The sequence below is a fragment of the Cervus canadensis genome, chromosome 19 (assembly GCF_019320065.1).
Source record: "Cervus canadensis isolate Bull #8, Minnesota chromosome 19, ASM1932006v1, whole genome shotgun sequence".
Taxonomy (NCBI): domain Eukaryota; kingdom Metazoa; phylum Chordata; class Mammalia; order Artiodactyla; family Cervidae; genus Cervus; species Cervus canadensis.
This window is the reverse complement of record NC_057404.1, coordinates 7,658,800-7,672,030: the sequence shown is the minus strand read 5'-3', so window position 1 is coordinate 7,672,030 and position 13,231 is coordinate 7,658,800. Positions and strand designations below refer to the sequence as shown.

At 37.6% G+C, this 13,231-nt stretch overlaps 1 protein-coding gene across 1 annotated transcript in view; it reads right to left on the bottom strand.

Annotated features, from left to right (window-relative positions):
- Positions 1 to 13,231, bottom strand: part of RFC1 (replication factor C subunit 1) — a 73,622-nt gene that overhangs the window by 53,205 nt on the left and 7,186 nt on the right. The window contains exons 2-3 of the mRNA XM_043438184.1: positions 6,421 to 6,549; positions 142 to 217 (exon numbers count right to left, since the gene is read on the bottom strand). Of these exons, the coding sequence (XP_043294119.1) occupies positions 142 to 217; positions 6,421 to 6,549 (205 nt within the window). The remainder of the gene's footprint in view (positions 1 to 141; positions 218 to 6,420; positions 6,550 to 13,231) is intronic.

Genomic DNA, 13,231 nt, shown 5'->3' with positions numbered 1-13,231 from the left:
GTGTAATAAAAGTTGTTTTCAACTTTACTTGAACACAGAGCCCTCTTCTCACAGCACCTATTAACATTATAGAGAACATCAGCTCTAACAGATACAAAATGAAAATTTTTAAACTTGAAAACTCCTGAAAAGAAATATTACCCGAATCATAGATGATCCTCTTTTTCTTGTTTGACTGCTTCGGCTTGAATTCATCTTCTTTACAAGAACTATTTACCTATAAACATCACAGTATAGTTAGAATGCAAGGAAGCCTATGTAACTTAGCTCTTTTTTCCTCATTAGATTTGAGCTCAATAGTTCACAACCAGAGAAACCCTGCCCCTACCGGAAACATTGTCACTTGTCATACTGGGGTGGGGGTGTTACGGGTGTAAAATGGGTAGATAAGGGAGGCTACCAAACATTCTACAATGCACAGGACAGTGCTCCACAACAATGAATGATCTCACCCCAAATGCCAGTAACGCCCTAATTAGGCTAAAGAACAGGCCAGCGTGTGCGTGCATGCTAAGTCACTTCAGTCGTGTCCGACTCTGAGACCTTATGGACTGTAGCCCGCCAGACTCCTCTGTCCATGTGGATTTTCCAAGCAAGAATACTGGAGTGGGTTGCCATTTCCTTCTCCAGGGGATTTTCCCAACCCAGAGATCAAAGCTGCATCTCTCAGGTCTCCTGCATTGGCACACGGGTTCTTTATCACTAGAGTACCACCTAAGAAACCCTAAAGACTAGGCCAGACCCATCATCAAAAAGATAAAGAGATCACAAATGCCGGTGTGGATGTGGATAAAAGGGAACCCCTGTGCACTGCTGGTGGAACTGCAAACTGGAGCAGCCACTATGAAAAACAGCATGGAGGTTTTTCAAAAAACTAAAAATAGAACCAACTACCATATGACTAGCAATTCCACTTCTGAGAATATATCCAAAGGAAGAGAAAACACTAACTTGAAAAGCTATCTGCACCCACATGTTCATAGCAGCATTACTTACAAAAGCCAAGACATAGAAACAACCCAAGTATGAGTCAATGGATGAATGGATAAAGAAGTTGTGAATATATGAATATTACTCAGCCATAAAAAATAAGGGTATCCTACCATTTCTAACAACAAGGAGGGACCTTGAAGGCATTTTACTAAATGAAATAAATCAGAGAAAGACACATACTGTATATCTCACTGTACATAGAAGCAAAAGCAAAAAATAAAAAAGCATGAACTCATACAAAAAGAGATCAGACCTGTGGTTACCAGAGGCGGGGTGGGGGGACCTGGAGGAAGGTGGTCAAAAGGTAAAAACTTCCAGTTACAAGATAAATAACACACATTCCTAGGAAAGTGATGGACACCACGACTGTAGTTAACACTGCTGCATGATACACAGGAAAGTTTGAGAGAGCAGATCCCAAGAGTTCTTAACACAAGGAAACAATTTTCTTCCTTTTCATTGTACGTATATGAGATGATGGATGCTAACTGGACCCACAGTGATAATCATTTCATAATATGTGTAAATCAAACTATCATGCTGAACACCTCAAACGTATAGGTGATGTAAGTCAATTAACTTCTCAGTAAAACTGGGAGGGGGGAGAATAAGCCAGATAATAACTGCACCAGATGGGAAAGAGAGGATTGTAGAAAAAGCTGTATTGTTATTATTATTCAGTTCCACTTTCAACAGTAACTTAGGTATAACAAAGAGTAAAAGGATGTCAGATATTAAAAGGCAAGTGCTTCCTGAAAATGAAAAACTGAGACAGAAGTGAAAGCTAAGGAGTTGTGGGCCTACCACGACTCAGTGCCTGGTGGAAAACTAAATAAAACCAAGGCAAAGGGTATTAATGGTTATATTTCTTAGTTATATACACATTTGTAACATATACATAAAGTATTACTAATGTTTTGTAGGTAATACAACACATTTCTCACACATTCAAAATTTCCCAAAAAGAATCAAGAAAGCAGATAGTTTAAAAAAAAAAAGCTAACTATAATCAATTACAAGATACAAATGTTTCTATCCATTATAACAAAACTTCAAAAATATAAGAACAATCAACTAGCTTGGAAGAAAATGAGATGAATAAACCACTGTAATTCAAATATGCCACCAAACTAGAGGACAACAATAACTCAAAAGTAAGATAAAGGGATATCCTAGAAGAGAGAAAGCCACAGAAGAGGAGCTCCAAATTCTGCCAATAATCTCGGCCCAAATCTGCGGCTGTCTCCTGAACTACATGTGCATGCAACAACCCCAAGTGCTGACCTAACGTTTAAAAAAAAAAACAAAGATTTCAGATGCTGCTCATAACAGGGTGTACAAGAGTTTGGAGTTTGAGTTCAGCCAAGTTAACTGCCTGCTAAACTAGAAGAATCAACATCTTATGGAGGAAATAACAGAATCCAGAGTTATTACTCTGTAAAATTTACACTATCCAAGGTAAATCCAAAATAACCATACATACAAAGAAACAGGAAATGTGACCTGTGATGGTTAATTTTATCTGTCAACTTGACTGAGCCACAAGGTACCATTTATTTCATCAAACAAGATCAACTCGAATTTGCCTTGCCAGGTTTTGGACTTGCTTGACACCTGTCACCCCTTTCTTCCTTCTGATTTCTGCCTTTAGAAATGGGAATGTGTATTCTATGCCTGTCCCACTATTATACCTTGGAAGCACATATTTTGTCTGGTTTCAGACGTTCAAGCTGGAGAAAAATTTTGACTCAGAATGCACCATACCTCAAGTCTCACCTATATCTGATTTAGATGATATTTAGCTGAACCATTGGATTTCAGACCTTAGAGAGCTGATAATGCAATGAGTTAAGACTTTGTGGGGACTTTAGAATGAAAAGAAGGTATTTTTCATGCGAAAAGAATATGAATTGGGGGTGGCTATTGTCAGAATATTATGGAATGAATGCTTGTATCCTCCCAAAATTCATATGTTGAGTCTCTAACCCTCCAATATGGCCATATTTGGAGATGGAGTCTCTAAAGAAATAACTAAGGTTAAATGAGGTCATAAGGGTATTCTGGTAAGTTAGTGTCCTTATAAAACAAGACACCAGAGAGCTCACATATACATACCCACTCTCTCAACCTCTCTCTCCCCACATGCTCACACCAAGAAAAGGCTGTGTGAAGACCCAGCAAGAAGGTAGCAGTCTGTAAGCCAGAAAGAGAACTCTCAACAGAAACTGAATGGGTTGGAACCTCAATCACAGATTTCTAGCTTCTAGAACTGTACGAAAGTAAATTTCTGTTGTTTAAGTCAGTCAGTCTATGGTATTTTATGGTAGACCAAAGTGACTAATACATGACTCAAGATAAAAAGGTAATTAACTGAGACCAATCCAGATGTCAGAATTAGCAGGCAATTCTAGAATTGAAATATATAATATTTGAAATAAAATATTCACTACAAAGGCAAATTGGAGATGACAGAAAAGTCAAAAAACCTGAAGACAGTAATAAAGAAATTATCCAATCTGAAGTACAGAAAAGAAAAAGAATAATAATGAATAAGCCTCAATTAGAGGATGAGATTCAGAGTACATCATGAGAAATGCTGGAGTGGATGAAGCACAAGCTGGAATCAAGATTACCGGGAGAAATATCAACAACCTCAGATATGCAGATGACACCACCCTTATGGCAGAAAGTGAAGAAGAACTAAAGAGCCTCTTGATGAAAGTGAAAGAAGAGAGCGAAAAAGTTGGCTTAAAGCTCAACATTCAGAAAATAAGATAATGGCATCCGGTTCCATCACTTAATGGGAAATAGATGGGGAAACAGTGGAAACAGTGGCTGACTTTATTTTGGGGGGCTCTAAAATCACTGCAGATGGTGAGTGCAGCCATGAAATTAAAAGATGCTTACTCCTTGGAAGGAAAGTTATGACCAACCTAGACAGCATACTAAAAAGCAGAGACAAAAAAAAAAAGCAGAGACATTGCTTTGTCCACAAAGGTCCATCTAATCAAGGCTATGGTTTTTCCAGTGGTCATGTATGGATGTGAGAGTCGGACTGTGAAGAAAGCTGAGCACCAAAGAGTTGATGCTTTTGAACTGTGGTGTTGGAGAAGACTCTCGAGAGTCCCTTGGACTGCAAGGAGATCCAACCAGTCCATCCTAAAGGAGATCAGTCCTGGGTGTTCATTGGAAGGTCTGATGCTGAAGCTGAAGTTCCAATACTTTGGCCACCTGATGCAAAGAACTGACTCATCTGAAAGGACCCTGATGCTGGGAAAGATTGAGGGCAGGAGGAGAAGGGGACGACAGAGGCTGAGATGGTCAGATGGCATCACTGATGCAGTGAACATGAGTTTGAGTGAACTCCAGGAGCTGGTGATGGACAGGGAGGCCTGGCGTGCTGCAGTCGATGGGATTGCAAAGAGTCAGACACGACTGAGCAACTAAACTGACTGACTGACTGACAGGATGAGATAACTGGATAGCATCACCAACTCAATGGACATGGGTTTGAGCAAACTCTGGGAGTGAAGGACAGGGAAGCCTGACATGCTACAGTCCATGGATTCGCAGAGTCAGACATGACTGAGAGACTAAACAACAACAAGCCTCAATTATCCGTGGTGCAATTCCAAAATTCTAATGTATATACATATATGTGTATGTATGCGCATATGCGTGTGTGTGTGTGTGTGTGTGTGTATATATATAAGGACTCTTCTATAAGAAGAGGAGAGAATGAAGCAGAAATATACTTGAAGAAACAATGGTAAAAAATTACCAAATTCAAAAAAATATATAAATTTACAGACTCAGAAGCTCAGAAAGCCTAAACAGTATAAATTCAAGAAAACTACACCCAAGTACACCATGGGCAAGGCTGAAACTCAAAGATAAAATCTTTTAAAGCCGCATGAGAAAATAATACAATACATACAAGAGAAAACAATATAAATGACTGCTAACATCTCACCAGAAAAAAATGGAGACCAAAAAAAAAAAAGAATGGAACACCTTTAAAGGGCTGAAACAAAAAACTATCAATCCAAAACTCTATATCTAGCAAAAATATCCTTCAAGAATGGAGACGAAATAAAGACATTTCAAGACATAAACAAAAACATAGAATTCACTGCCAATAGGCCTATTCTACAAGAAATGCTTAAGAAAATTTTTTAGATTTACAGAAAATGGTACAAGGGACTTCCCTGGTGGTCCAGTGGCTAAGACTCTATGCTCCCAGTGCAGGGGGTCCGGGTTCAATCCTTGCTCAGAGAACTAGATTTTTACATGCAGTAACTAAGAATTTGCATGCCGCAACGAAAGATTCTGCATGCTGCCAACAAAGACTGAAAGGATCCTGTGTGCTGCAACTAAGACTGGATGCATTTAAATAATTAAATAAATAAATATATTAATTAAAGAAAATTATAGTAGATGGAAATTCAGATTTTTGATAAGAGATGGAAACACCAGAAGTGGCCAATATATGGTTAAGTACAAAAGATCAATCTTCCTCTTTTGGTTTTTTTTTGACACCAGAAGACTGAGCTTTTTATTTTAGTCTCACCTAGGAAATAAAAAAAGGTAATTTATGTGTTTAAATTATAATTTATTGATATTTTAATGACAGTTTAATTACATGAATTTGTAATTTTACTCTTACATGTTTTTAAAATATTGTTTAATTATTTTTATCTTATTTACAAAGTAAATTTTTATTGAGATATAATTGACATGTAACATTATATTAGTTTCAGGTGTACAACATGATGATTCAATATTTATATATATTGCAAAATGACCATAAGTCTAGTTAACATCCATCACCATATGTAGTCACAAACCAATTTTCCTCTGTTAATTCCTTTAAAATAACATTGGTTTAGAGCAGTAATTATTATACTGAATGTGGAGTATTAGCATATATAGATATAATTCATATGCCAATTATGGCATAAAGGATGGGGTGGTATAAACCGACCTGGAGAGTTGCAAAATTCTCACATTTTACACAAAGAGGAACAATATCAACTCAAATACACTACTGGCGCCACTGCCTGCTTCTCATGGTGATATTATATCTAAAATTCTCTGAAGCCCAAGGAGGATAGGAAAAAGAATAAAGCTTTCAAAAAAAAAAAAAGAATAAAGCTTTCCTCCAAAGCCTTCCTTCACGAGAAGCCCAATACTGGAGCTCATGTCTTTATGAGCAAACTTTAGTTAAGTTTTTGTTATAACAGTTAACGAAAATACCAAACTATGTATGCAGTAAGATATATTAACTAGAAATAAGTAAGACCTTATTACTTTTCTTCTTTTTCTGATAAATGAGTCAAAATTTATATTTATTTAAGGCTCTCAATATATCAAATCTCAGAACTGAGTTTATTTTATACAATTCAACATTGCATCTGGAAAACTGACCTTGATTTCCTTTATTCCTTTCTTTGCTTTTAAACTTTCTTCAGCAGACTTTGTTTTCTCATTCTTCTTTACTGTTTCACTTACAAGTTTCTTTCCACTTGGAATAACCCCAAAGAATTTTCGAATATCCTAGAAGCAAAAAAGGAGATTCATAAACAAACATTAACTGCACAAAATTCTAATTTCAATTGTAAAAAGGAACAAGTCTACACACACACTGGTGTATTCTCAATCATGTCTTCATAATGATATAGTTCCAAGTGTGCAGCAGCATCCTTTTTATATGCAAAAATTAACTGATAAAATTACCTGAGTTAAAAATAAAAGTCTAGGGAATTCCCTGGTGGTCCAGTGCTAAGGACTCTGAACTTTTACTGCTAAGGCCCTGGGTTCAATCCCTGGTTGGAGAACTAAGATCCTACAAGCTGAGCAGCACAGGCAAAAAGATGCAGAAATAGTAACAACAATGTGCCTAATGAAAAGTAATTGTAATTCTCAGAATCTGGCCAAAAACAGGGCAAAAATAAACAAAGGAAATTTTTGCTAAAAACAGCACAGTTACTAAAAAGGCAAGTAACAAGCATTTATTGATTATGCCTGCACATACCCCATCATCGTAGACACACGAGGGGAAAAGAGAGTTGAAGAACATGATCCTTGCCTATAGAATTAATACTCCAGTTTGAGAGAAGAATAACTCTTATAACCCTAATCATTTAAGACCTTAATAACTAAGAACTTTGAAATTATTTCCCCTTAAATGATTTTTCCAAATTCCAAAGGGAAAATTTTTATTACATTTGCTTCAATTACTCTACCTGTCAAATTAATCATACTAAAACATTTACAATGCAATTTATAATTAATATCACTCATCTTTCTTATGATACATATTCTTCCTACACTTTTAGATTTTCAGTTCAATTCAGTCTCTCAATCGTGTCTGACTCTTTGCGACCCCATGGACTGCAGCACACCACGCCTCCCTGTCCATCATCAACTCCCAGAGTTTACTTAAACTCATGTTCACTGAGTTGGTGATGCCATGCAACCATTTCATCCTCTGTCCTGCCCTTCTCCTCCTGCCTTCAATCTTTCCCAGCATCAGGGTCTTTTCAAATGAGTCAGTTCTTTGCATCAGGTGGCCAAACTACTGGAGTCTCAGCTTCAACATCAGTCCTTTCAGTGAATATTTAGGATTGATTTTCTTTAGGACGGACTTTTAGATTTAAGCTCTGAATAAACTGTGGTGTAGAGAAAAGGTGATAGACCTTAGAGTAAGAAATCCCTGGTATCAATCTCTGCTCTAGCACATTCCAGTTGACCAAGCTATGACCTTGACTTTTAATCTGTTTTCTCATCAGTGAAGTGAGACGAATACTCCCTACACTTTATGAGGATTAATTATGCATCTATCACAACTCTGGCTCAGTAAAAAGCTTCCCTTCTCCCTCATTTATGAACTATTATCCCCCCATATCTCTGAAACATCTCTACCTACAGTTCTCTACTCACAGGCAAGGAAGGGTACAAGGAACACAGAATATGAGAATTTAAGATGTGAATTCCAAAGAACTGGGTTCAAGAGGCAGTTGAACTATTTTCCCTGTTCCTATCCTCAATGTTTATAATCCTCAGTCTTCAATCTTTTTTGCCTGTTCCAAGCTCTCTCTCTTTACTGTAGTGAGGAAAATACCTGTTAAAAGTACTTTGTCAAGTGTAAGAAAGGTAACAATGTTTTTCCTCGATCCTGGAGGTAACTGTCATACTCTTAAAATGTCAAAAATCCCAAAGAAGTGTGTTCTGCAAACAGAAACACATAGCTTTGTGGTTAAGCCAATAAAGAAAACACATAAATGAGGTACACAGACATGTTAAATTTTTTTGAAAGGTTACAGACTTCCCTGGTTTTATACCCTCTTCTGTAAATTTCCTAATATAAAAAAGTCACAAATCCATCCTAATAAAATCTAAGATATATTGTTTGCAAAATGGTACCTTAGCTATGAAACTGAGACATTTGTGTCAGTTGCTAAAGAAAAAATAGATAATAAACAGAGCCAGAAAGCCACAGTCTTCCGTATAACTTGCAAAGAATTGAATTTGAGGCTGACAACTACTTACTTTATTGCCTCTGGAGGAAATGAGAGTTTCACATTGGAGTTTCACTTTTAAAATTACCAAATGAGTCTTCAAATAGTGTGATTTTTCAAATACACACACACACCACACATGCACCACAGTTCAAAACTGAACATTAATAATCAGCTTAAAGTCAGTGGCGGTTTTCCATCTGTGATGGAACCACAAATACTTAAAACCACAAAGAGAAAGAAAAGAAAACATAACTCAGGAAATGGAACTGTTGGTAACGTTGAGCTCTCTGACTTTTGTCTGTACCATACTGCCAATCCTAAGCATTTTTGGAACCTTTTCTTCCTAAGTAATTCTTCCTATTCACAACCCCTTTCCTTTCTCTTTATTCTACCCTACTTTCCCACTCCCCATGCCCTTACACTCTAACGGCAGCAGAACAATTAAATTACAGCATCCTGATCTTAACTCAGTATCTACTAAAAATCTAAACTTTTGAAAAAGAATTTTCATTGGAATGAAAGTCATTCTACTCACACTTTTTTAGGAGTTACCTCCAAAGTGAGCAGCCATCTGGTGTACAAACATCTAAGAGAAAAAGATCACCAATTTGACCTTAATTTATACCATGACTTTACCTTACTCTTTATTAACAGCCCCTACCTGGTATTCCAGGTCTTTAAAGATTTCATGAAATAAAAGAACAGGACTAGTAACTAATCAAATTCCCAAATAATTGATCTAAACATCACTCTTACCTGCACAGAATAATTCTTGCTCAGTATATGAGTAGAAAAAGGAACACGTTTTTAAATTTATTTTTATAATCTTAGCAAAGGGAAGTCCTTCCAAGCAGAACATCAAGACTAGAAACTACCCATTAAGAAAGAAAAATTTGACTACATAAAAATAAAAGATATCATAAACAAAGTTAAAAAATAACTAACATGAAAATATAAAAAAAAAGAAAATATCTACCACACGTTTTATATAAGAGGGCTCCTACAGATCAATAAAAGATAATCCAGTAGAAAAAATGGATAAAAGTTACCAGTAGACAAATTATAAAAGAAATGCAAATAACCAAACAATAAAAGATGCTCAACCTGACAAATAATAGATAAATTAGAACTTGATTATTTTTCTCCTAAGTGTTAAAAGATTCATAATGCCCAGGTATGTCAGAGGTGTGGGGAAACAGATTCTCACACACTACACTGCTAATAAAAGTAAAAATTGCTATAACCTTTCCAAGACAATCCAACAACACTTATCAAAATTTTAAATGTGCATACCCTTTGTCCCAGTATTTCACTTCTAAAAGAAACGGTAAAAGAAACAGTTTTATTTGGGGAAACCAAAAGAGTAGTAATTAACTCTTCTTACTTTCTTTTTAATAGCTATTAATTGAACATGAGAGTTCAAATAAAGCAAAAGATTTAGGCAAAAATCACATAAACATTAACACAAATTTTAGCACAGATAGCTAATAGCAACAAGTTTTTCACACTTCTACTTACAGCTCCTGGACACAGATTTATCTCTTTTGACGATTCTATGAGGTATAAAGGCAAATACAATGATTTATCTCCATTTTGTAGGTAAGTAAGTAGAATTAAGTCTGACAAACATAAGCTTTTAGTCAGTTTTGCCACTTACTATAGACACTTGGGCTTCCTTGATAGCTCAGTTGGTAAAGAATCCACCTGCAATGCAGGAGACCCCTGTTTGATTCCTGGGTTGGGAAGGTCCCTGGAGAAGGGAAAGGCTACCCACTCCAGTATTCTTGGGTTTCCCTTGTGGCTCAGCTGGTAAAGAATCCGCCCACAATGCAGGAGACCTGGGTTTGATCCCTGGGTTGGGAAGATCCCTGGAGAAGGGAAAGGCTACCCACTCCAGTATTCTGGCCTGGAGAATTCCATGGACTGTATAGTCCACGGGGTCGCACGACTGAGCGACTTTCACTTTCACTAGACACTTGGGGGCCTCCCAGGTGGCACCAGTGGTAAAGAACCCGCCTGCCAATGCAGAAGATGTAAGAGACATGGGTTCGATCCTGGGTCAGGAAGATCCCCTGGAGGAAGGCATGGCAACCCAGTCCAGTATTCCTGCCTGGAGAATCCCATGGACAGAGGAGCCTGGTGGGCTACCATCCGTAGGGTCACAAAGAGTCAGACCAACTGAAGCAACTTAGCACACATGCACAGGCGCTTGGGATGAATTGCTTCTCTGGCCCTCTGTTTGCTCATGATGCCACTTGCCTCACAAGATTCCTGTGGGGATTAGAGATGGCACACCAGATTGCAACCTGGTCCTCTGACTCCAAATTCCTTTCATAGTTCTCTACTTGACCACGACTGCTCCCTCATAGTTTTACCATAATTCTAAGTGAAAGTCACTCAGTCACGTCCAACTCTTTGTGACCCCATGGACTATACAGTCCATGGAATTCTCCAGGCTAGAATACTGGAGTGGGTAGCCTTTCCCTTCGCCAGGGGATCTTCCCAACCTAGGGATCAAACCCAGATCTCCCATATTGCAGGCGATTCTTTACCAGCTGAGCCACAAGGGAAGCCCAGGAATACTGGAATGGGTAGCCTATCCCTTCTCCAGCAGATCTTCCCAACCCAGGAATCAAACTGGAGTCTCCTGCATTGCAGGTGGATTCTTTACCAACTGAGCTACCAGGAAAGCCCTGCTAGATCCTGATAACTCTTAGGATCTATGCAAAAGTAGCCACACCCCATAACTAGCAATATGGCCTTTCCCTCATTATTGCTGATACATTTGATCCTTATGTGATTACAGAGAGGCACCATGCTAGGGCCTTAGGACACAAACAGGAAAAAGACCGCATAAAGTTACCTAGGAGACAAGTCAGTGTATGAAGAATCAAATACAAAACAGTGCTAAGACAGAGCTAATCACAAAACTGTAAAAGCACCAGGAGCACCTAATGCAGACAGCCTCAAGGACAGAGAAGTAAGACCTGAAATGGGTCCCACAATGATTAGTAGGAGATACTTTTGACAGTCATTGAAATCTGAGTTTGAACACATTGTTATAAATTCCATACAGGAAGCTTGTCTATCTCACTCACCTCTGTATCTCAAGTACTGGGCCAGCATCTCAGATAAGCAGATGCTTAATTAATAATGGTTAAACACATGAGTGCTTATTTCTAAGGTCACTGACCTTCACACCTGGGCTCAGAAAGAGCAGTTCTTAACTGTGTAAAACGAAATCGACGGTACCACACTGTCTTGATGACTGTGGCTTTGTAGTAGAGCCTGAAGTCAGGCAGGTTGATTCCTCCAGTTCCATTCTTCTTTCTCAAGATTACTCTGGCTATTCGAGGTTTTTTGTATTTCCATACAAATTGTGAAATTATTTGTTCTAGTTCTGTGAAAAATACCGTTGGTAGCTTGATAGGGATTGCATTGAATCTATAGATTGCTTTGGGTAGAATAGCCATTTTGACAATATTGATTCTTCCAATCCATGAACACGGTATGTTTCTCCATCTGTTTGTGTCCTCTTTGATTTCTTTCATCAGTGTTTTATAGTTTTCTATGTATAGGTCTTTTGTTTCTTTAGGTAGATATACTCCTAAGTATTTTATTCTTTTTGTTGCAATGTGAATGGTATTGTTTCCTTAATTTCCCTTTCTGTTTTTTCTCATTGTTAGTGTATAGGAATGCAAGGGATTTCTGTGTGTTAATTTTATATCCTGCCACTTTACTATATTCATTGATTAGCTCTAGTAATTTTCTGGTAGAGTCTTTAGGGTTTTCTATGTAGAGGATCATGTCATCTGCAAACAGCAAGAGTTTCACTTCCTCTTTTCCTATCTTGCTTCCTTTTATTTTTTTTCTGCTCTGTTGCTGTGGCCAAAACTTCCACACTATGTTGATATAGTGGGGTGAGGTGGGCACCCTTGTCTTGTTCCTGATTTCAGGGGAAATGCTTTCAATTTTTCACCATTTGAGGGTTGATGCTTGCTGTGGGTTTGTCATATATAAGCTTTTATTATGTTGAGTATTTCCTTTCTGATTCCTGCTTCTGGAGAGTTTTAACCTAATGAGTGTATTTGAATTTTTGTCAAAGGCTTTCTCTGCATCTATTGAGATAATCATATGGCTTTTATCTTTCAATTTGTTAATGTGGTGTATTACATTGATTGATTTGTGGATATTAAAGAATCCTTGCATTCCTGGGATAAAGCCCACTTGGTCATGATGTATGATTTTTTTAATATGTTGTTGGATTCTGTTTGCTAGAATTTTCTTAAGGATTTTTGCATCCATGTTCATCAGTGATATTGGCCTGTAGTTTTCTTTTTTTGTGGCATCTTTGTCTGGTTTTGGAATTAGGGTGATGGTGGCCTCATAGAGTGAGTTTGGAAATTTACCTTCTTCTGCAATTTTCCGGAAGAGTTTGAGTAAGATAGGTGTAGCTCTTCTCTAAATTTTTGGTAGAATTCAGCTGTGAAGCCATCTGGTCCTGGGCTTTTGTTTGCTGGAAGATTTCTGATTACAGTTTCAATTTCCTTGCTTGTGATGGTCTGTTAAGAATCTTTCTATTTCTTCGGTTCAGTTTGGAAAGTTATACTTTTCTAAGAATTTGTCCATTTCATCCAAGTTGTCCATTTTATTGGCATAGAGCTGCTGGTAGTAGTCTCTTATGATCCTTTGTATTTCAGTGTTGTCTGTTGTGA